Source organism: Neolamprologus multifasciatus, chromosome 17 (genome assembly GCF_963576455.1).
Source record: "Neolamprologus multifasciatus chromosome 17, fNeoMul1.2, whole genome shotgun sequence".
NCBI classification, from domain to species: Eukaryota; Metazoa; Chordata; class Actinopteri; order Cichliformes; family Cichlidae; genus Neolamprologus; species Neolamprologus multifasciatus.
In genome coordinates this window covers 32,323,927-32,347,334 of record NC_140455.1, presented here as the reverse complement: position 1 = coordinate 32,347,334, position 23,408 = coordinate 32,323,927, and the positions used below count along the sequence as shown (strand labels likewise).

The 23,408-nt window shown below is 42.1% G+C and overlaps 1 protein-coding gene and 1 long non-coding RNA gene across 9 annotated transcripts in view; one reads left to right on the top strand and one right to left on the bottom strand.

Annotated features, from left to right (window-relative positions):
• The window catches only part of cald1a (caldesmon 1a), a 169,751-nt gene that overhangs the window by 20,683 nt on the left and 125,660 nt on the right, over window positions 1–23,408 (bottom strand). For 5 of the 8 annotated variants that reach the window (XR_014870365.1, XM_085138734.1, XM_085138733.1 and 2 more), the window contains 7 exons: window positions 17,530–17,615; window positions 9,563–9,700; window positions 5,646–6,081; window positions 5,518–5,550; window positions 5,318–5,428; window positions 3,502–3,605; window positions 759–1,026 (listed from right to left, as the gene is read on the bottom strand). Coding sequence is in view for 7 of the 8 variants with exons in the window: in XM_085138734.1 (XP_084994860.1) it covers window positions 759–1,026; window positions 3,502–3,605; window positions 5,318–5,428; window positions 5,518–5,550; window positions 5,646–6,081; window positions 9,563–9,700; window positions 17,530–17,606 (1,167 nt within the window). In the remaining variant the exon portion in view is untranslated. Of the gene's footprint in view, window positions 1–758; window positions 1,027–3,501; window positions 3,606–5,317; window positions 5,429–5,517; window positions 5,551–5,645; window positions 6,082–9,562; window positions 9,701–17,529; window positions 17,616–18,367; window positions 18,520–23,408 lie in introns of those variants that run through there. The other 3 variants (XM_085138732.1, XM_085138735.1, XM_085138736.1) reach the window with 3 other exon arrangements.
• On the top strand, window positions 6,077–7,538 carry LOC146499669 (uncharacterized). Its single transcript, XR_014870369.1, has 2 exons — window positions 6,077–6,393; window positions 6,857–7,538. It is a non-coding gene; the product is annotated as an uncharacterized LOC146499669 (long non-coding RNA).

Here is a 23,408-nt window from a genome sequence, read left to right as displayed (position 1 = left end):
GGGGTCTTTTGGTTTCGATTTTTCGCTGTTGGCCCAGTCAGAGGTTTAAGCACACACGGTGTGTTATTGTTGCAGAATGACTCATTTGTAAGAGATGTGCCATTCTCGAGACTTGCTATCCCCAACTACAGCCCCTCCTTTTTTTTATTATAACAATAATGGGAACAGACACAACACTGTGTGTGCAGGAGCTCACAAATATCTCAGCAGGTGTTTCATCTGGACTCAACAAGATCCAAATTAGAAAGCATGCTTCTTTTCTTGGGCTACAGAACTGAATAACTGCAATTTTTGCTGTAACTACGTAAACATATAGTACAGGGATGTGTAGCTTTTTCATGCTTTTTCAAGTTTAAAGGGACAGCTTCATGGATATATCGGAGACTCCGATAAGCCATTTGCATAGAAATGTGGCTTAATCCAAAGTTGAAAGGGCAAAAAAACAAAACAAAAGGACAATATTAAAGAAGGAAAAGATGACTGAAAACCAAAATTGTGTGATAATTCAGAACTGGTCCCCATCTTTGAAACATCCATTTCGAAGGCAACCAGTTCATAACTTCATTGCACATGCACAATAATTTTGCTGATTCAAGTCTCCCACCGATTGTAAGATGACACTCAGACTTGCGTCCATCGGCCACTTGGACATGATTTTTTTAAACAAAACATTTACATAGAGATTAAAAGAATCTCTAAGAGAATAAAACAGAGTAAAAACAGCTTAAAAGTTAAGTAAAACAAAACAAAACATCCACCTCCTCTTTGGCTTTCCTTTCTGCCTCTTCCTGCTTCCTCTGCCTCTCCTCCTCCTCCAGCACCTTTCTCCTCTCCTCCCTCTTCCTTTTCAGCTCCTCCAGCTCAGCTTCGGCGTCCTGCTGCTTCTGCCTCATCCTCTCAAACTCCTCGCTCTCCGCGTCATCGCGACGACGCTTCAGCTCCTCCAGCTTGCGCTCCGCCTCCAGGCGCGCGTCCTCGTCCGGGTCATCACCCGCGGAAGGCTCGGGGGAGCGCACGCTGCCGCGGCTGGGAAGGACACGTAAAAACACGGGTCAGCACACGGGTCGGAACGGAAAGGTGGTTGCCTTTTGATCCAGGTTTTCAAATGCACACCAGAAGAAGATGTTGCCTTCACGGAATTCACACAACAAACAAATGCAATCACGTTTGCAAAGATAAAGTTACAGGCGGTATCAAGTTTCGTTCCAGTGTTTCAACCTGAGAACTCACTGCAGGTGACCCGTGACAGAAAAACACTCTGCCAGCTGAACAAAAACAACGTGTTTTTCTTGAAAGTCTGAATGAGATTTGCTTTTCAATTATGTTCCAGAAGCCTCGGGCTACATGTCTATACTTTCACACCAGCCTGTGCAATAAATGATAAATGTCAGCCTCACACATAACTTCCTGTCTGATAAAACAAATTTCCTTTAAAATGCAGTACATAATGTTGTTTATCAACAGACTGTTGTCCTCTCCTCGCACTCGGTCACAATGAGCTTTGGTTATTTGTAGTTTGATCTTTTCAGCTGACCTTTGGGTCTGGTATATTAAGTTACTGCAGTACTTTTCCACAAGTGGACAAGAGCAGAGTCACTGATATATCAGGAAAGGTCTTGAGCTATCCCTCAATTCTTCATAAAAATCAAACTTGTGCAGAAATAAGTCCAGCAATTTGCTGAAATGTGCAAACACACATGAAAATACAATATATAAGGCACAATCAGAGTTTGTGGAATTCTAATGAACTTGAAAATCAATATTTGGTACAACCACCTTAATTCTTTAACACAGCCTGAACTCTCTTCTCATTTCTTTAAGTAGTCTTCAGAAATAGTTCTCCAGGCTGTTTGAAGGGCACCCAAAGCTCTTCTTTGGATGTTTATTGCCTTTTGTTCCATTTTCTGCTGATTTGATCCACACTGCTTCAGTAATGTTGTGGTCAAGGCTCTGGGGATGCCAATCCACGACTGATGGTGTTCCACTGTGTTTGTGTTTTTAAAATCCAGGCTTTTACTACACTGACAATGTGTTTGCTGATTATTGTCACACTAAAAACTGAAGCAGTTGTCAATCACATGTTTCCGGTTAGTATTCCATGCTGGATCTGATGTACTTTCTGAGTTTACAATTCCCTCTATTTTGAAAAGATCCCCAACACCAGTGGCTGAAATGGAGAGCCAAGTCCTCCACCGTGCTTCACAGATGGCTGTAGACTCACTGTTGTAGTTCCCTCTTGAGTCGTTTTGAAATAAATATTGGATTCATTACTCCGTGTGATCTGTCCCCCATCGTCAGGAATGGCTTCTTAACAGCAACCCTTCCACTGGAACCATTTCTGCTGAGCCTTCAGTGAACAGTAGATGAATCAGCTAAAGGTCCAGATGCATCTCTCAGGTCCAATGCCATGTCTTTCCAGGATTTTTCCTATTTCTTAAGGACATGCATTTCACATACTATTTATCTGTAAAAGGTTCTTAGGCCTGTCACTTCTTTTGTCCTCAACTTCTGAGTTTGTTTAGAATTTTTAAGAACACACTTTACGTTGAGCTATACCAAGTTTTTGAAACTTAAAATAGCCGTTTAGATTAAAAATGCTATTTCATGTCTGTTAGACTGTGTTCTTTGCTTTTTTTTGCAGATTCAACTAAAGATCTGGGAACAAATGTTGCTTGCTAGCAATAAAGTACCTTAAGATAAATTTATTTGTTATGTGTAGACTGAACACTAACTCATCTCTGGAGTTAGGTGTCTTTTTTATGCTTGAATGAGTCACAGGTCAGCATTAAGTAGCATAACAAAAACATTTCTCTGAAAATGGTCGGGTGCAAGGACTGAAAAGTGTGACAAACAGCCAATGTCCAAAGAAAAAGTCTGAAAGACCTTTATAAATGCCTGAAGAATTGCTGCTCAAATAATACAAGTAAATGAAGAAATGAGAAATGAGTGGTGGCTCAGGACTTATGCACAGCACTGTAGCTCAGTGGTTTTTTATATCTAGCCTTTTTTTGCAAGAAAGATTAGATAAGCGCAGCTGCTATTAGTGACATTCATTGAGTCTGTGTGTTTTATTCAGGCATACAGGTTTCATTAGCGAATTAGTCACCTGTTGCTTCAGAATAAAGGCATCATTATCTTTTTTAGTAGGACTTAAATAACCATTATCAGATAGGTAACAAAATATTGAACTGACAATGGGAAAATATTAGCCTAATTTCTGTTTGTCTGCAGTAAAAAAACAGAACATTTATCAAGTTAGATGACACAAACTACTGGCAATCTTACTTATCTTACTATCTTACTATTTTTGCAACAGTGTAAATACAAATTGCATTCTGGTCTTTATGATTTTTCACCAATTAGAGAGGGTCAAACTGTCACACGAATCTGAGCGATACTGCTGACAGCTCAAGCGCTTGAATAATTCACAGGACTGGGCTATCCCCAGTTTGGCCTCAGGGTGACAATGAGACAGTGTGTGCTTCTGTTGCTGTTGTGTACCTGGTGGTCCTCTCAGGTTTCCTGTGCTGTTTGGGAGGCGCCTCCTCATGCAGCCCTCCGTTGTGCTTCCTCTGATCCTCCCTCTCCGCTCTGGGCTCATTCACCTAAAGCCCCACCCCCCACACACACACACACACAGAAAGCAAGATAGAGTGATACTGAACAACAAAGGTAGGCAGAAAGGTGCGTAGAGTGAAGTGTGATTGGATTCAATCATGTAACATCACATGATATCCCATAAGAGAAAGAGAGCACGCCCAAATAAAATAACACAGAACATCACATCACACTACGTCCACTCCAGGATTATTGTTGACAAAGGATTATCTAACGTGTGATCACACTGGGAGTGTCTCCAGCTGGGTATTTCCTACGTCCACTTGCTGTCCATAATCAGCAACATAATTAAAGTCTTATATGTGATAATTACTATTGCTGTGATAAGTACATATCCAGTCAAATTTTGAAGACCATGGGATATATTATGAATGTAATACAAATTATGAATCTTTACAGAGAAAGCGCTATAAACGTTCTTATTCTTGCACGGACACCATTTCAACATAAAATGCTGACGTCATCAGTTAAAATGCTTTTCCCTATTTTTTGTCATAGCTATCTATCTGTCTATGTTGAAGTGGTGAATCCACATTAAAACACAGCCATATGTCCAGGTAACCCCTAATAGGCAAGTTCAAACCCTCTGTTTTCAATCAGAAGGAACTGGCCCCAGATACACAGGCTGGTTGGCAACTGGTTGGCAACTGGTTGGCAACTGCCAGACACTAGGGAAAATGTATATTCTTCCACCAGTTAACGAGTGGTTATGGGAGGTTGCTTGCTGTCGCTTGATGAAAGTGGTTGTAAAGAACTATATGATGCAGCAGCAAAAACTGAAAGGCGACTGCAGCGGTCACCCGCAGTTTGCATGGAAGACACCAACTTGTTGCACACACTTGCCAACTTTTGTACTGAAGCAGCGACAAGTGCAGCCTAAACCACAAACAGAAATAAATAAATATTAAACACTGTGCTTTTGAAATGTGTTTTTTTTTTCAGTGTGAAGGCATAATTTTTAATTTTAAGAAGGACAGTCGCACATTGGAATTTTAACTGCAAAAACTGGTGACTGTTTGCAGACAAGCTGGTGTCTTACATTAAAACTACTGGTGAGTGAAGGAATCTGCTGGTAGTGATGGAATACGGCCTAAAGGAGCTTGTTCCAGACATTGGATCAACTAAGGGACAACACACACACTGTACAAAAGGGTTTATTGCAATCTTCTATGGTCTTAAACTTTTGACAGATATCGAAAGATGACCTGATGCCTCACTGGGTTGCTGAAGTGGAGCCAGTGTAATGTGATGTGTTGTTGCACTCATGGCTGAGGTGGAAGACATGCAGAAAAAAAATGTGATCACTCTGTGGAGCATAGCATTAACCTTTTGAAAAGTCTGACCACACGGCTGTAAACCGCACCTCATCAAACGCAGACCTGTCGTCACCAGTTTGCAAATGTTGCAAACCATGCTAGACGACACGAGGTGTCCGGGTAATTTCAGTGTCGTAAATCAACACGTCAACAAGACGGGCTCATCGAGAGGTTTAACATGTAAACATTTCTGTCTAGTTAGACACTGAAGTTACCCAAGGAAATTTCACGTGCTGTGTATCACACCTCTACTGAAGTTCTTACCGCATGTATGATACCTCATAATCTTCTGATTCAGATACCTCAAAGTCCTCTTCACTGTCATTTCTTAGTAACATAGGCTTGTTCCCCTGTGAATTATCTACATTATCATCCTCAGGTACCTCTTCAGCTTCCCCTGATGCTACTGTATCCTCCCCAGCCTCTGAATTTGACGACTTGGCCTGATTTGAACTTTCACTGACTACCGAATGTCTGTCTTCTTCGGCGAAGTCCTATGAAAAAGGATTATAGCAGTTCTTTGAAAGTAAGCTCAGCGATCAAATCAAAGGTAACAAAAAAGACAACAAATCACTAACCATACCTTGTTTTGAATTTTAGGCTCTTCAGCTGACGCCTATAGAAACAAGGATCAAATGTGCCAAGGCTGTCGGTTACACCAGCTTAACTTAATGTCTGACATGAAAGAAGAACGGTGACCTGATAACTGACCTGGTTTCTCAAGTAAGACCTTCTCGGTTTGTCCTCCACAACTGCAACTGGCTGCTCCTCCTCTTCATCTACCCCCTCCGCTTCTTCCTCTCCCCCTTCAGGGGCAGCCTGCTCTTCCTCCCTCGGCTCCTCTCGCTCCTTCTCCTCCTCTCTTCTCGAGCTATAGGTTTCCATCTTCTCAGCCTCGTCGTCATTGTCACGGTAACGTCCCCTACGCCAGGAGGAGGGCCTCTCCTCTTCTGCGCTGTTTTTCTCCGTGGCGGTGCTGTCGTTGCCCTCCGTCACAGTGGGGTCCAGCTGTCTCTGTCTCTCCAGCGCCTCCTTCATGCGCCTCTGCCGTCTCTCCTCACGTTTGGCCATGCGGTCCAGTAGGGCTTGGTCCTCGTCATCTCCACCGCCTCCATAAGAGCTGCTCACAGACACCGTCTCTGTGACACTACGAGGAGAGAGAGAGAAAGAGAGAGACGGCACAAATGTCACATTGTGTGTATTCGTGTCAAAGAGGAGGAAGGGGTGAGGTCACAGCAGACGTCAGCCGTTATAAAAATGTGGGCATGGAAAGATAATCCATGACATTATCTTCTGTTACCTCTGAGGTGCCCTGGTGGAAGGCCGCAACCCCTGTGTAATCATAATTTCCAGAAAGAGGTTGCATTGTTACTGACAGCTTTATAGCCAAGAACAGCAGAAAATGTAGACCCACGGCTTTACTGACTGCTCTTCACCACAGCTCTTCAAATAAACTCAGGTGAGGCCTTATAATGAATGGAAATTTGGATTTTAGGTGGGAACTTTTGTATGTGCTCAGATAAAGCCATAGCCTACAGTTTACAGCCATGCTAACACCTGCTAAAACTTTGGACTGAATGCTAACTACGATAGCATGCTAACATGCTAACTACGATAGCATGCTAACATGCTATCGTAGTTAGCATGTTTTTGGATGCCGAGTCAATAGTTGCTGTGGCATTAAATTTAACCCACAACGTGAAACATTACCAAATTAAGTGTTGCATCAGAGCACAAATGTGTAAAAAATTTTTGTTTAGTTTTGTCTGCGCTAAAGGACCTCCAAAAAACCAAGATAATCTTTTATAAAGCTTTGCTTCAGCGTGACTAAAATACACACTTACTGGCTACTTCATGTGGTACACCTGGTCACCTTCATGCACATATCTAATCAGCCAATCACTGTGTCTCTGTGCTTTTAGGCATGTAGAGAGGATCAAGACCAGCTGCTGTTCAAACTGAGCATCAGAAGGGGGATTTGTCTTTGAACGTGGCATGATTGCTGGTGGCAGAGGGCTTTTCTGAGTGTTTCAGAAACTGCTGATCTGCAGGGATTTTCCCACAGAGCCATCGCTCGAGTTTACTGAGAATGGTTCGAAGAAGAGAAAATATCCAGGAAGTAGAGCAGGGCGATATGACCAAAAATATTTATCACGATATACAGTTGAAAATTTGCGATAACGATAAAACTGACAATATAATTGACACTAGTCAAAATACTTTACAACTCCACAACTTTATTAGTGCAAAAAAAACCCCATCAATGTATTTTCACTTAAACAAGCAGGTGTTTTATGTGCATTAAAGTTATATAAAAAATTAGCAGTGCAAATGCAAATTCCTTGCTGACAGTTTAACCAAAAGGCATTTCCAGTGGAAATTGGCCGACACATCCTCAGCATAACCATGCATAATATCCAAAAAACTTAAAAAGAGGTTATACACACACAATACGGTAATATTATGTTGAAGCACAGTACGTATCACTCCGCGAGGCTCCAGCCTACGATAGCCGTAATGCTCCGACAATCCATCAAGCTGTGCGGGTTCGTAGCTTAGCAAAGTCGTACTAAAACATTTGACAGATTTTCGAGCGCCGTGTACCACATAAAATCGTTTCGAGGTCAGAAAACACAACCAGAATTCATACATAAGGCCCAGTGGATTATAAGGGGCACTGTCAATTTTCAGAAAAATCAAAGGATTGATTTTAAGTATGCCGTATTTTTCAAAAAACACGGTAATAACGACGGCCCGCTAGCATGCTCTACCAAAAATAGTGCTTTGTTGTGTATCTGACAGATGAAAGCTAAACCAGTTCCACACCACTGAAGTTGCAGCATTTTTACAAACCAGTTCTGGTTTATCCGTTTCATTCAACGATCTGCTTTCGCCGCTGTGCTTTTTTCCCCGCCATGTGCGTATGAAAACAAAGGCACTGCGTGTTTTACCCATATTCTATCGCGATATTTCATTTTTCTATCGTTGCCCAACATTATACCGGTATTACCATGAACGGTATGATATGACCCAGCCCTACCAGGAAGCCACAGTTTTCTGGGCGAAAACACCTTGTTCATGTCAGAAGAAATGGCCCGACTTCTTCGAGCTGATATGAAGGCAACGCTTTACAACCAAGGGACACAGAAGAACAACTCTGAATGCCCAACATATCAAACCTCAAATCAAATCAAGAGCAGATGGCCTATAGCTGATGGACCACCCCAGGTGCTACTCCTGTGAGATGAGGACAGGGAGCTGAGGCTACAATTCATACAGGCTCACCAAAATGGGAAGATCTGTTTTTTTCTGGAAAAATCTTTCCTGATCTGACAAGCCTTTATTTCTGCTCCAATACTCAGACAGTAAGGTCAGAATTTGGCATAAACAACACGACAGCATGGAGCCATCCAGCCTTGAATCAACAGGTCAGGCTGATGGTGGTGGTGTAATGGTGTTGGGGATATTTTCCTGGCACACTTCCAGCCTACCCAAGTATTGTTGCTGACCATGTCCATCCCGTTAAGATCAGTGTACCCACATTCTGATTTCTACATGCAGCATGATAATGCACCATATAACACAGCACAAATAATCTCAAACTGACAATGAGGTTATTGTACTCAAATGGCCTCCAGAATCACCAGGCCTCAATCCACAGTCACCAGATCTCCTGTTAGAGATGTGGTAGAATGGGAGATAAGCAGCCAAGAAATCTGCAGTGGACCAAAATCTCTGAGGAATGTTTCCAGCAACTTGTTAAATCTCTGTCATGAGGAATCAATGCAGTTTTGAAGGCACAAGAGGGCCCAACCTGGTACTACCGAGATGTACCGAATAAAGTGTGGAGTAAGTTTCATACTGTTTTTTATGGTATTGTTTACGTGCTACTGTAAGGTGACCTTGAGGGTCTGAAAGGCACCTATAAATAAAATGTATTATTATTATTATTATTATTAAGTGTATTTATATTTTCTAACTAAAATATTCAGTGACTATCCTTCCACCTCGAGGCATGACTTCAGCATGACTCACAATACTGTGACCTAAAAGTCTGCCAAACATTATCCTTGCATCTGCACAATCAACAATGGCTAGCAAGAACTAGGTCCTATCTCAGCATCCTTCTGCACAATCCCCTTGTTGTTTGACCACCCCAGGATGTATCTAAGAGCTTACAGAGAGAAAACATTCATCACCACAAAGCAGTGTCTGTGTGACTAGATGTCACAGCGACCCACCACTTCCACTGTAGCCAACACAATTTATCTCAAACCTGCACTTATAAATTATCCGCAGTCTTATTGTGTTTGGACTTTAGGTTTTAGAGAAGTGACTTTTTTACTCCTCAAATACACTCTGGCATCTCTCCTTTTGGGGTTTTTCATGGGCTAGTTCACTTAAATTACTAAAGCTTACTATTTTCTCAAAAACTTCTGGCAGTAGACTATCTAACCATGCAGCTCCACCCCGACACCCTAAACCCAGAGAATGACATTACGTTGAGAGTTTATTAGTTGGACTTTACTGGTGCTCTCTCGCTTTTGCAGCTGATCCAAAAAAAAAAAAAAAAGAGGGAGCCAATCAGTCGTCTGCTGGACTATGTACGAGAGCTTGTTTTGCTATACCTGTGGCTGTTGGTCATAACCAGGCTGTCCGACTGGCTGCTGGGCTCCTCGCTCTCCCTGCTCTTCATCCTCTCCTGGCGTGCCCTGCGCCTCCTCTCACGGGCCGCCTCCTCTTCATCATCATCATTCCTTGCCATCCTGCGGGAAGACGAAAGAAGAAAGAGAGAGTGAGAAGACAAAGGCATGCATTATCTATTTTCAACTTTCAACCCCTCGTCTCCTTTCTCCCTATCCTCAATTTAGCTTAGCAGTTAGAAACTTCAAAGTGAGCGGTTCTTTAAATTGGACTGTAATCTTCGCATTGACCAAATCTGGTGGATTTACCTCAAGTCCCCCTCACCCACCCCTTCTCTTCTATCAAGTGGAGCTGTCAGCTGTGTAACCACCAATACTTCTTATCGTGGCTGCAGTTTTCACGAGCTGATAAAAACTCTGTCTGGAGACATGGCTTGGCTAAGGATAAGAGAGCAGTGAAACAGTGTTTCTGGCCAGCAGCTTGTACTAGTCCGGTCAGTGCAGGAACGGAGGAAGCAGGAGAGCTGTGTGTGTGTGTGTGTGTGTGTACACTGGCCAATAACCAGTGTAATCTTAAAAGTTCATAATTCTTCCAAAGAATTTAATACAGCATTAAATTTAGCAATCGTATTTTTCCAGAGTTGATATACTACAATAAAAACTTCTCTTAGCTGTATTTGGTGCGTGCATAGCTGAAGCACGCATCAATTAAATGATAGACAAGCTCAGCTTTTGCTGAAACGCCCAGGGCTAGATGACAACACCGATACTACTCTTACATGCAACATATGACGCAATCAGATTAACTGGCCACTGTATATAGTATAAAAGACAAACACAGCTTACAACTAAAGACAAAACGCTACCTGCATTCTTCTTAATAGGCAGCAGGGGACGACTGATCTGCTCTGAAAAAGACTAATGATTTCATAGAAGTCTGGGCAAATGACCCTGGATTGCCTCGCTCTCTGACCTCGGTAAACACTCGTCTTATCATCATTCTAAGAGTCATAAAGGTGGATTAAACAAGATGTACTCAATGGCTTGTAAAATATAGGATGCTAGCAGGTGAAAAAGATGATGTAGCTATCGTGATGTCACTTGTTAGTTTCTGAAGTTCCGTTTTGAAGTCTCGAAATTAGCGTTTTGGCAGTTATCTTGGTTGCAACCCCCCCAAAAGGATCTGACAAAGAGAAACCGTATGGCTAAAAGCTTAACCAATGAGCTACTAACACAAATAATCCATTATGAAACAAGGTATGAACTAAATTTTCAAAATAGATTTCACTTTCTTTAACATGACTCGAAATGATACACTTGACAGAAGTGTGTTTGTGGAGTGTGAAACAAAGCTGTTCTGCCATAGACTTCTATAGGCCTGGAAGTCCTTTTGCAACCAGAGCTATCACCACCTGGTGGCTTTCAGATAATTCAGTTTCAGTTAACTTTTATTTATATAGCACCAAATCACAACAACAGTCATTTCTAGGCACTTTATATTATAATATAAAGACCCTAAAATAATACAGAGAAAACCCCAAAAATCAAACGACCCCTTATGAGCATCACTTTGGCGACAGTGGGAAGGAAATACTCTTTTTAAACAGAAGAAACCTCAGGCAGAACCAGGGTCAGGGAGGGGCAGCCATCTGCTGTGACCGGTTGGGGTGAGATCACAAATGAAGCTGCTGCATTGCAGTTGGTTAATCTGTGCCATTGTTTTAACTGTGGAGAACTTTAGACAGCGGAATAAAAGCAAGCTGCTACATGGGTCGTAACTCCTGCTGCATTTAAGCACACCGCAGACGATGCATGGTCATTGCAGGTCATGTCTAAAACATGGGCAAACATCTGTTTTTTGCATTATACCTCACACAATCATTCGGAGACATGCTGTGAGTTATAAAATTATTTATTTAACGCAAAGGGTTAAGTACAGGGTGCGGCTGCATGCTATCATAAACAAGACTCCACTGTCCAAAAATCTAACTGGCTTGCAAGCTACTGTATATTTATGTTCTTAAATTTGACTGAAAGCAACAAGTTCAGGCCTTTCTCTCGGGTCTGTCCAAAGTCAGTCTGGGGAATGCAGGAAACTCAAGTGAAGTACAATAGACAGTTTTAAGGAAAAGAGACTACACCCAAAGGTAAAATCATATATCATATATCAAACAATGCAATACTACCCAACACTGAAACTATTCTTTTTTTTTAAGGTATCAAATTGTGCAGTGCAGTGTTTCTGGCCACCTGACATCTATGAACTCAGCTCCATGCTTGATCTGTGTTGCCCCGACTGACCTTTACACTCCCACTGCTCACCACATGCCCAGCTACCTAACATCGCAGCGCAGCCTTTGAGGCCGGCCAGCGAAGCATGCCGTTGCATGTTAATTGCAACACGTGTGGTGAGGCGAGCTAAAGCCGCCAGAGTTTATGTGAGGTTTTACAGCTTGTGAACAACACCCACCCCCCCACCCACCCACTATGCTGTTCCCCCAACCTCCTCTCCCTCTCATATGAGGCATGTTAGGGTTAGTTATAACAGAACAGATGAATCTGCTAACGCCCAAGTTAGACCTGTGGGACGGTGACATCAGTGACGTCAGGCAATGCTTTACACATGTGCATGTGTGTCTGCTTAGTTCAAACTATTCAGCATCTCCGAGTGTAGAAAATCAGCTTTACCCAGAGGAGGGTCTATCCTGAATTCCAGCCCTGCGGGCCAGTGATATACATTGTACACTGAGAGCGCTATTACAATATTTACATTTTAGCAAACAAAAAAATACAAGAAAGAGTTTTTCTTTCTTTTCCATTCATTATTAAGGTCAATTGAGCTCCACTGCAAAAAAAAAGTACATTAACCCTTATTTAAAATATCAGAGCAGAGTGATGTTTTTGTGAGACCTAAAAAAAAAAGTAGTGAAACAACAACTGCTGTAATTCCCGAAGGACTGAACCGTCCCAGAAACAGCACCGAATGTCATGAGAAAACGAAAACAGCTAAAAATGGAACAAAGGAGTCCTTGGTGGCGGTGACGACGACAATCTCAGGGTTAAAGATTCCTCAGTAGGAAAAAAAAAAAAGAAAAAAGGAAGAAAGAAAGACAGAAAAAACTCCTGAAAGCTGAATTAGCATTCCTGTCAATCACAGCCTTGGCTGGAGACACATACACAACCAAAGCCCTGATTTAATATCCCTTTCCATAGCGAGGCCCCCAAAGTCTATCAGCATACTGACAGAAATACGGTGAGAGGTGGAATGATGGATAATGGAAGAAAGAAAAAATAGGAGAAGAAGAGAACGGGCAAGTGAAATGGGATAGAGTGAGGATAAAGTGGAGAGGTGGGAAATGAAAAACGGGAAAGGAAGGGGTGTGCACAATAATGGAAAAAGGAGTAATCTGCAGATTTTATCATAGTCGACAACTTTTCCTGTACAAAATGATGTGAAGCCATTGCAGGTTACCAGGACATAGTCTCCACCAGACGCCTATTTCTTGAGTGGCCGAGTACAGCATGTAAATAAAGGAAACCTGCCCCTTATTGGTGCTTTACTACGGATGCCGTGGACTTCGCCGTGGCAGCTACAGTGCAGCATATGAATAACGTGTGTTTCACACCCTGAGTAGTGTGTTTTCGCTGATTTAAACCGCCTGCATGGAAAGCACACTAAACATCGCCATCAGTGAGCCTATTAGGGAGAAGTATGTCCAAATATTTTCTTTACAGCAAAATATCTCAGAAATGTCAGTGAAAACAATTTGGGAAAAGCTCATGAGAAAAGACTTCTTCACCCCTCCTTGGCAAGAGGAGGGACAGAGGGAAGGAAGGGAGAAAAGTAAAGAGGAAGCTCGAAAACAGCGGAGGGAGGGAAAAAGGCTGCTGTGAGCAGATGGGGGAGAGGGGAGTTAAGGAAGGGATGGTTAGGGCGAGGGAGAGAGGGTGGGGGCTTGGCTTGAGCTGTCAGAAATGCTGACCCATTCCCACGCTGGTCTCTCTGGACTGTTTCCCTTCCTACTGCCGGCCCACAGAACCACAACATCCCCCGTCTGTCCCTCCCCCCACCCTGCGCTCTGCTGGGCCAGCTCCAAGAATTCATATTGCTAGCTGTGGTACAGTCCTTCTAAACTGCATTTATTCTTCTACTCGAAGATGAATGAGGTAATATGGATGCATCTGAAAATAAGTAAGAGAGGAAGGGTAGCCTTAACTCCCTTCAATGCTGATGTGGCAAAGCAGCTTAGAAGCTGGCAAAGATTTACGATGCAGGACCGGGTCACGTTGCGAATGGTCCGTTCAACCAGGGCGGGGGACCGTTTGGCATGGCTCATTCACGGAGGATGGGTGTTATTTCCTCAACCCTTCCTAGTCTCTGAGGCAGAGGGCCAGCGCAGATGTAAGAATGAGGAGGAAAGGGAGGACGGTGAAGAGAAGTGAAAGAAGCGATGGAGAAACGGACCGTGAGCGAGCGAGAGGGAAGTGGAGAATGAGGGGTTGACAATTTAAGTGGAGGAGCGGGATCAAAAGGAAGAAGAAGCGGGGAGAAGATGAGAGGAAAGGCAGAGGTGACAGTTTAAGAGAGGAGGAGAGGGAAACAATCAGGAGAATAATCAGAAAATGAAAGTGGGTTTTTGGAGGGGTGGGAGAAGAAGAAAGACAGCGAGACCCAGAGGAGGAGGAGGGGGAGGAGGATGGGATGCATAAAGAATGAAGGGAGGAGACAGCGGAGGGTGATCGGGAGGTGGGGAATGGCAAAAATCAAAAATAAACACTTCCCAAAAAAGGAAATAAAAGAAGAAATGCTAAGTAAAGGCCTCAGAGAATAAACATTACCTCATAGTTTAAAATTGAAGGAATAGTGAGACTACCTTGCTCTCAGCACACAAGTCATAGTATTTCTTTGAAACAGTGTTCACCCAGAGTAGCCTTCACACAGACAGTCATCTATGTTAAATTAAACTGCTGCGTATGATCAAATGCTTTCTAATAGCCAAATCCAGGAGGATTAACTGCTCAAGTACACGAGTTTCATTTGGGAAGGGAGTGGCAGCAACATTTCTGTAGGCTCCATGAGAAAAAAAACATTTTTAACCAAGGCAGATACCCTCTGGTCAGTGAATTGACTGGGAAAATTCCACATCTATGTGCGTTCATTGGCTAAGAAGGGGGGGGGGGAAAGGCAGAGACATTCCTTGTCTGATTGCTATAGCGCCGACGAACGGCGTGGATTGCAGGGAATTAAAGAGCGCGAGAGAGTGTGAGAAACCTTTGAGCAGAAAAACGGGGTGTATGTGTGTGGCTTTGCTTAAAAAAACTGAAATCAAAAGCACGATGTGAGCCACAGCGTCAATGACCCTTTTCTTAGAGCTATAACTGACGTTGATGCAAGGCAGAACAAGGGAAGGCTTGGCTGTCATCCCGACAAACACGCACACTTGTATACTTGGTTGTATTTTTAAAAAGTGAATGGAGCTTGTCAAGCCTTCATCGGCCGATGCTGATCCGAAACACACCAACACTCGCTGCGTGGAAGCATCCTAACATTCGTGCACATGCGCTCTCAAGTACAGTGACATGCACAGAGCTGGCGTGAGGAAGCCCACAATCGCAGCATCCCAGCATGTAGGAAACAGCTCATGGAGACCTGGCCAGTAAACACTTATAATAGCCAGGAATTTGGCATTGCTTCAGCCGTTATTATACGGCCCCAAAGTCTCCTTTTTCTCACAGCACACTCAATGATGGTTGAATGGAAGCAAGCCAACGAGACACCATGTGGTTTTGACTAGTCCGACCAAGAGGGGGCATGTAAATATTGATTGTTTCAATATATTGGCAGAAATGGAAACAATTTAGAGATGTAATCTTTTATCAATAACAGGAGCGGCGCGTCGCCTGCCAGCTGAAATTATTGCTGCTCGGGCCAAATAAACAGTCACGGAGAAACTCCCGCCGAGCTGAAAATGTAAATGTTGAGGGCGCTTACGACTCTGGCCCTTTTTCACTCTCGCTCCATTGCTCTTCCAGTCGGCCCACAACTCTTCTCGGTCGCCTCTTTTTTTTTTTTAGTCTACACTTTCTGCCAAATTCCATCTTCTCCATGTAACATAAACATTCCAAAAATGCATAAATAATTCCAGCAGTGGGGGGTTTTAGGCTGTGAAAGCTAACAGAGGCATTGACCTTCACTCCAATCAGCTATTTAGGGTACAGCTGAAGGAATATACGTCTTAGAAGGCAAAAGCTAAAGGTTTTAGCTTTCTGAGGCGTCTGCTGATTCCTACTTCTTGCCACTAGCATGAAAACATTCCAGAAACATGTTATAAAAATACAATGACATGCGTGACTACGTATAACATGATAGATACCACCATATTTATAAATTCTCTGGTTCAGAGCGTGTAGCATTTTGGCTAGCTTGTCTTATTTTATCTGTAAGTAAGCTGGTGTGTTCAGCAAAAGAGCTCACATAAACCTGTTGTACTAACCAAATGACAGACAGATAATGTTATCGAAGGTTACAAATGCTATGTAGCTTTTAGCAGCTAAAAAATATATGTTTCCTTAATGTCTAGCTAGAGATAAAAACACATTAATTTTAGCAGAATGCCAGAAAATCCTGCTAATGCTAATCCAATAAGCATTAGCATTAGCAGGAGTCAGTTTCACAAAGTCAGTTGTCAACTATTAGGCTATATCAGATAAACTAAAGTAAGAATACTGTATGCTAATGCGCACAGCTTGCTTTGCTGCCCCCAAGTGACAGAAAAACAATACAAAGCCATTTTTAATTTACAGGTAATTTATTTCTTTTTTTTTAGCACCACAAGTAAATATTAAACATTCCTGTACTGCAGTTTGTTGCATCTATTCTCATACTTGCCAACATTTATGAAGCAGAAATGTAGTCAGGCTTTGTTCACCATCTTTCTTTGTTCTAAGCTTTCTATTCAGGTAGGTTTAGTTAAATGACTGAGCAAAAATAGTCCCGTAAGTTCTCATTCTGAAAATAACTTGGAAATACATTTAACGTATCCAGGCATGCATTTACTAGATGAATGACACACTTCCTAGAACTGGATGAATGACTTGACCCTGAATTTTTATTACCAAGTATACCCACTATCACGGACATTTTCCTTAAAACAAGAAAAGCTACTTTACCTTGAGCAAAGGGCCTTGTTCTTTACTACAGTTAATGCCTTTACACATTCTTTGTGTCATATAGATGACTTATCAGAGAGAACCATCTATGTCTTCAGCAGTGGTCAGGCCTATGTCAGCTTGTTTTCCATGAGTGATGGAGCAAGTAGCTGTAATAAAATGCTTCTAAGAGGCAAGTGACCTTGGCCAGTATCTGCATCCACATCGACCTCATCTTTAATTGCGAGGGCTGCAGCACAGATGAAGAGACTTTTGTGAAAATACCTCCTTGGCAGACTATGTATCAAATCCTCACAATAAAAACCCCTTTTTACTCTTTTTGATTACTGCACTTGGCCGGTTACCACTCAATCAATTTGCTGAAATGAACTTTAGTTTAATCCGTTTTTTTTCCCCAGTGAATCAAAGGCGGTTCAGAAGGCTGTGGTATCTAGGAGAGAAAATTGGAAAGAGGGAGGGAGGGCACGATTGAACATTAAAGGTCATCACGTCTCCTATCAGATTTCTTATCAGCTCTTTTTTTCTCCTTCCAGCCTGGTTTAAGGAAGTCGACATTTGCTGATTGATGTTTTGTAAAAGACCTAGCTCCTGAATCCTTGCTCTTTCTGCTTGGTGTGCGCATCAAAGTAAGTGGGTTGTGCACTGAAACTACCAAAGCCTTGAAATAGTAGAGGCTATTCAAACAATCTAAGCAGCTGGTCTGTATGTGTTCTTTAGGCCACTGCAGAGGACAAATTTCTTAAACACCTTTTGAGAAATCTGCAAACACCAACATGTCTCACCTCTCTGCCTCCAGGCGCATCTCTTCCCGCTTCTGTCTCCTCAACTCCCTGCGCCGCTCAAAGTCCATTTCCTCCATGGTTGTGCCCTACGCGGAGACATCATAAAAAATAGACATTAATTCACTCAGTCAGCAGCCAGACAAGTTTTTTTAAAGCTATAGTCAACCTCTATATGAATATTTTTACATACTCTAATTACGCCTGTAAATTTATTGTTATATTTGTCATATGTGTCATTCCCACCATGGAATTGATAGATAAGGCAATGCGTGTGACTCTGTGATTACTTCTAACTTTTGTTACTGCTGCCATTACTATATCAGCCGCAGGTGGTGCCAAATCAACCAAGGCAAAAAATTTATAAGAATTAGAACTTTAAACAATCTCTTTCTGCAAGCAATGACAACAACAAGTGTGAGGCCTTGTCCTTCTGTTAAGTGGCACAAATTTGATGGAATCAAAGTCAACAAACTGCAGAACCGGAGAGAAAATGATAGAGAAAGCTGTATAAAGGAGGAAAGGAGAAGCCAAGGCAGGATGTTAACTCCATCACTTACGAGAAACCCTCACTAAAAATACTCTGGAAGGGTACGTGACAGGCTGTGCTTGTTAGGCCTGAGACCACCCAGGAGCTGCTGAGCTTCCCATCACACATTTCTGTGCTAAATCAACAAAAACATCCACTATACACCGGGAGGCATAGCAAACAAATGCTAACCGAGCATTTGATTAAAAAGGTGAGAATAAAGTAATATCTAAAGACCAAGAATGTGTGGAAAGAGACGCCGCTTTAAAATGCTTTTGGAAAGCCAAAAATAGAGAATCATACATGTCATACCTTAGTTTAGACTTCAAACAATGTATTTTCCCTTCACACCATACCAGCTCCTCACGATGCCTTCTCCAAGCAAAGACACAGAGGCACCAACTTTCAGTGATAGTCTCCCACAGTCCGGCTTCAGCTGACAGAAAAGGCGAATGTTTCTTCTTCTTTCCCCTCCCTGCTAGTCGTCCCTCCCTCCATCCCTCAGTGACCCCCCCCCCCACCCCTTCCTGAGCCCTCTCTCTATCTCTCCCTATCTCTACAGCTAACTTTTCCTGTGTTGTTTACCGCCGTGTCAGAGCTTGGCTGAACTGTTTTCGATTTCCTGTGCCTTCTGTCTGCTTTTTCTTCTGTCCCCATAGCCTACTGCACATCAGGTACACGCGCACACGAGCGTGATAACACTACAGCAACGAGCACATGCATGGGAAATGCACAGGAGCAACATTCTCAAAGAAACCACGAGGACAAGAGGTCCCGCTAATGCTCAACCTCCCCACTGCATCTTCTCGCCCAGTGTCCTCCCCCCTTTCTGAGCCCGTATAGTAAACACGGCCTCTGCACTGCGAGAGCTTTTGCTTTTGTGACGAGAAGGAGATGTTCTAAACACCGCAAGAATTCACCGTCTATGTTTAGATGCACGCTTAGTGTCATTTGTGAAACCGTGGGGAGGCAAGCTGCATTTGGACGTGGGGCTATTCGTACAACTGTAATTAAGACGAAATGAGAGCAATAACTAAAAGCGACAAGGCCTCCAAACATCACCAGTCTAATCACATACTTCCTAGAAGTAGCGACGCCAAGGGAGACAAACTTATTAGTAACACAAGCACGGGTGCGAATGAATTTGGAGTTATAGATGCAAATAACACATGACTTATTCATTCTTGGTGTTTGGATTAGACAAAAAAATGAGCTATGGATCCTTTTTAAAGATATGTCATTTACTCTTATGCAATGATCTGTAGGTAAATTAAAATTAAGACTTAGTTTTCCAAAAGATAAGCGGATTACGTACCCAAGATTTAATTGAATAACAAACTTGAGATAATAGTGTTTTAAACTGATTTATGATGTGCGGATGGGGAGTCTTTCTGAATGAAGCAGCAGCAACATGGGGGGCTGCGTTGTACACTGACAAAAAGGGTCCACAGCAAGACGTCAGAGAGTAACTGTTGTGTACTGAAAATCACTGAGAGGACCACCCACACTTTGCAAAAGCTAACAGAGGCAGAAGACAAAGACGGCATTCCATAAAATTGAGCAACCTGAAGTCACAAGTTTGCGACATTTTTAGACCTTTTGTATAAGTTCAGACTGCCTGAGCTGGTCCGCCGTAAGACGTCTTCAACCTTTGCTGCATCAGACCATTTATTCCATCGTTTATCTCCATCTTTCCACCTCCCTTCTGTTTGTCTTTTTCCTTCTCTCCTCCCCCTCTTTTTTCTTTCCCTGTCTGCCCCAACCTTCTACAATGGCTATAATGACACATTTACCAGTTAAATTACTACCTGTCGAGACTGCCAGACCCTGGCAGAGACCCAGTGTCTAAGTGCCAACCTCTTGAACAGCCTTGAAATCCAAGTTGATTTTCTCCTGACAGCCACTAGTTTTACACCACGTTGTAATGCCTCTATCGACTCGTGGGGTCTCCAGGTAAAAGCCCCCAAACAATGGACTCCTATTGGCCAAATGAGGCAAAGAGTAGATCGAGCAAAAGTCTGGGAGCTGGCCTGAAGAATAACAGGCCAGCAGCGCAGCATCTATTTTTGGCTCTGCCAAAATGTTCCTAAGTCTGTTTTAGCATTCTGTGAGAAAAGAAGAGTGCAACTTTTTGGTCAGATTTGTAACTCTGATACTCGGAGCAACTGTCCCCTCATAACCTTTAGACAAGCACATTAATCTCCACGTTATGGTTATGGAGCTATGTGAGGAATGCTCCGATTCAGCCTCTGATTTTAGCAGAGGGGACTTGAAAGAGTCTCTAAATTACTCATTCACATGGCAGTTATACTCAGCTCAGCTCCTAACCCTAACCCTATTTTGGTTGGTGAATAAGGGGAATTAATGTGAAGATAAACAAGTAAAAACCAGCTTTGCAAGAGTTATGTGCTTGCCAGCTTCAAGATTTGCAAATAAAGGAACAAAGGTAGCTTGCGATTCCCAAGATTGTTTTTTTTAAAAGACCATTAGTTAAAAAAAATTATGATGTAATCTCTTTTATACACAAATTAAACAGTAGCTATTTTATAATAAAGACAAAGCTAGTTCTGTAATTAAGCAAAAATAACTGTCTCAGATGGTGTATTTCTGTACTTAAACTTCCCATTCACAGTGCCTAAAAGAGTAAATTCACACTGTTAAGTATAGCTACATGCAGCTCCAACACATAACTTATAACAGTCAAGTGGACCTCTGTTGAATTCCTATCCTAAATTTTTGTTAGAGTAAAGAAAGGAGATAATATAGCTACGTCATACATGCTAATTGTGTTGCTACTGTTAGCTAGCTAACTAGCAATAGCGGAATCTGATCAGATTCTGATCTGATGTTTTGGTGACTTGGTACAAGTGTATTTAATTATCATTTGCACTAAAAGAATTTAGCTTCCTAACTTATAAAGTACACCACTTATAGTGTAAGTGGTGTACTACAAAAAAGTGTACTGACGATATATAGTGACTTGTTAACATACGACCATGCTCGCTAACATACAAGTGTTGCACATGATCATTTTATTATAGCATACCTGTTCAAGCAAATCCATATCTGATAAGCCAGACACATGACAGCAATGCAGTGCATTTAGGCACACACACATGGTCAAGATGACTTGCTGTAGTTCAAACTGAGCATCAGAATGTAGAAGAAAAGTTATTTAAGTAACTTTGAACACGACATGGCTGCTAAAAAATGGGCTAGCCTGATTTTATGAGAAACTACTGAAAGCAGAAGAGCATTTCTGAACACAACACGTGGAAACTGATTTGCCACAGTTTGCTGTATCAGCACAGGAAAAAGGAAACTGAGGTTTACCAAAGTTAAACAATAGAAGATTGGAAAAACCTTTCCTGATTTGATGAGTCTTGACTTCTATGACATTCGAAGACAGGGTCAGCATTTCCATCAAACCATGGATCAGTTATGCCTTATATCAATGGTTCAGGCCGCTGGTGGTATAACAGTGTGGGGGATATTTTCTTGGTACACTTGGGGCCCCTTAGTAACAACTGAGCACTGGTCATTGCCACAGGCTACCAGAGTAGTATTGCTGACCATGTCCACCCCTTTATGACCACAGTGTACCCATCCTCTGATGTTTGCTTTCAGCAGGGCATGTGACATGTCAGAAAGCTCAAATCATCTCAAACTGCTTTTTTGAACATGACAACGAGTTCACTGTTCTCAAATGACATCTAGACCTCGATTCAATAAATCTGCAACAACTGTGTGATGCTATCATGTCAATAGGCATCTCTGAGGAATATTTTCAATTCCTTCGTAAATCTATGTCACAAAGAATTAAGGCAGTTCTGAAAGTCAAAGGGTGTCCAACCTGGCATTAGAAGTGAAAACTGCCACAAATACTGTAGCTCTACAACACTGAAGAGGAGAGACAGTTATGAGAAGAGTTACAACAGTTACAACTGTGCAGGTGTTCAGGTAAAGAGAAGTACTGCAGTAAACAGGAATGTAAAAGAAACACTGGCACAACCCCAAGGCTTTCTAGTCTCTGCGTCAGTGGAAGAAAATATTTTGTCCACCTGCTACAGTACTTGGTATGCAGCAGAGTTCATGAGCCTCTTTCTTTCTTTTTTTTTTTTTTAACCAGCCACATGATATTTGATCTTTCACAGAAGTTCTACTGCAGAAGGCCTGATGACACACAAGGTGCATTCAAATGTATACAATACAAAGTCATTTTCAAGTAGTTGACAAGATACTGTATATTACAAACAAAGGACTGCAGGAAAGGAAAGCATCACTTCCTAACTATGAGAAAAGTTATAAGAAGCAGGATTTCATGTGTTTTGACATCAGCTGTCTCCCATCAATATTGACTTAGCTAGACTCAAATTTTAGGGCTTCTCAAGGATGAAAATACTTTGTCTCTATATTCTGACAAACCTTTATGACATCAGGAGCCTCTCTTATTAAATACTGTCATAGGTCTACCAGGCTAGCTTGACGTATGTTATTCACTTTGCCTTTATAGTGGAAATGACTGAAAGAGTCTCTGCTAATAGTCACTTTAGCTTGATGGTAGACAGTGGATCTCTTTTGCAAAGCTCTATGGATTCAGATTTTTCTTTTCGTTTTTACCAAAACGCATAACAGATACGTTAGACTTAAAGGTTTGAGAAAGTATGCCAAAGACAGCCTTAGCTGACTTTAAGAGATGAGTACAGAGGACAGACATTGAACTGGTATAAGTTTCAGACTAATCTGTCTGAAAGTATTGGTAACTGTCTCTATAAAAAGTGCTGCTCTTGGTATGTCGACAGTATTAATTCATTCTAACAGAGCTTGCTTTTTCATCAGAAAATTCTCAGGACACGATGGAAATCAGTCTGACAAGCAGGAAATGGACAACTGGAGTGCCGAGGACACTGATTGACTGATTGGTGATACTAATGAGGGTGGGGCAGACAATTACAAAGGAGGGAAATCTAACAATAAGAGGAAGTAAAGCTGACAGGAATAGACAGGAACCAAAGACTATGACATAAATCAGAAATAACTTGAAAAGTAAACAACAAAAAGCACCAAACCATGACACAAAACTATTCTCAATTCCTATACGAAGGAAAAAAGAGACAGGTAAAAACATTATCATAGTCTTACTAATAACTAATAGGCAAGATTACAGTAGAGTCAAGTTAGTCAAGATACTGGATACTTTGTAATCAATAGCTAGCACAGCAACAGTTGCTTAGTGCTGCATATTCAGCCAAACACCAGTATTTTAGTGTCTGTAAGTATACACTGGTCCACTTGGGTTGGAATGATGCAAATTTAGCCAGAACTTGGCTACTTGGCTACCCAAGTTTGAACT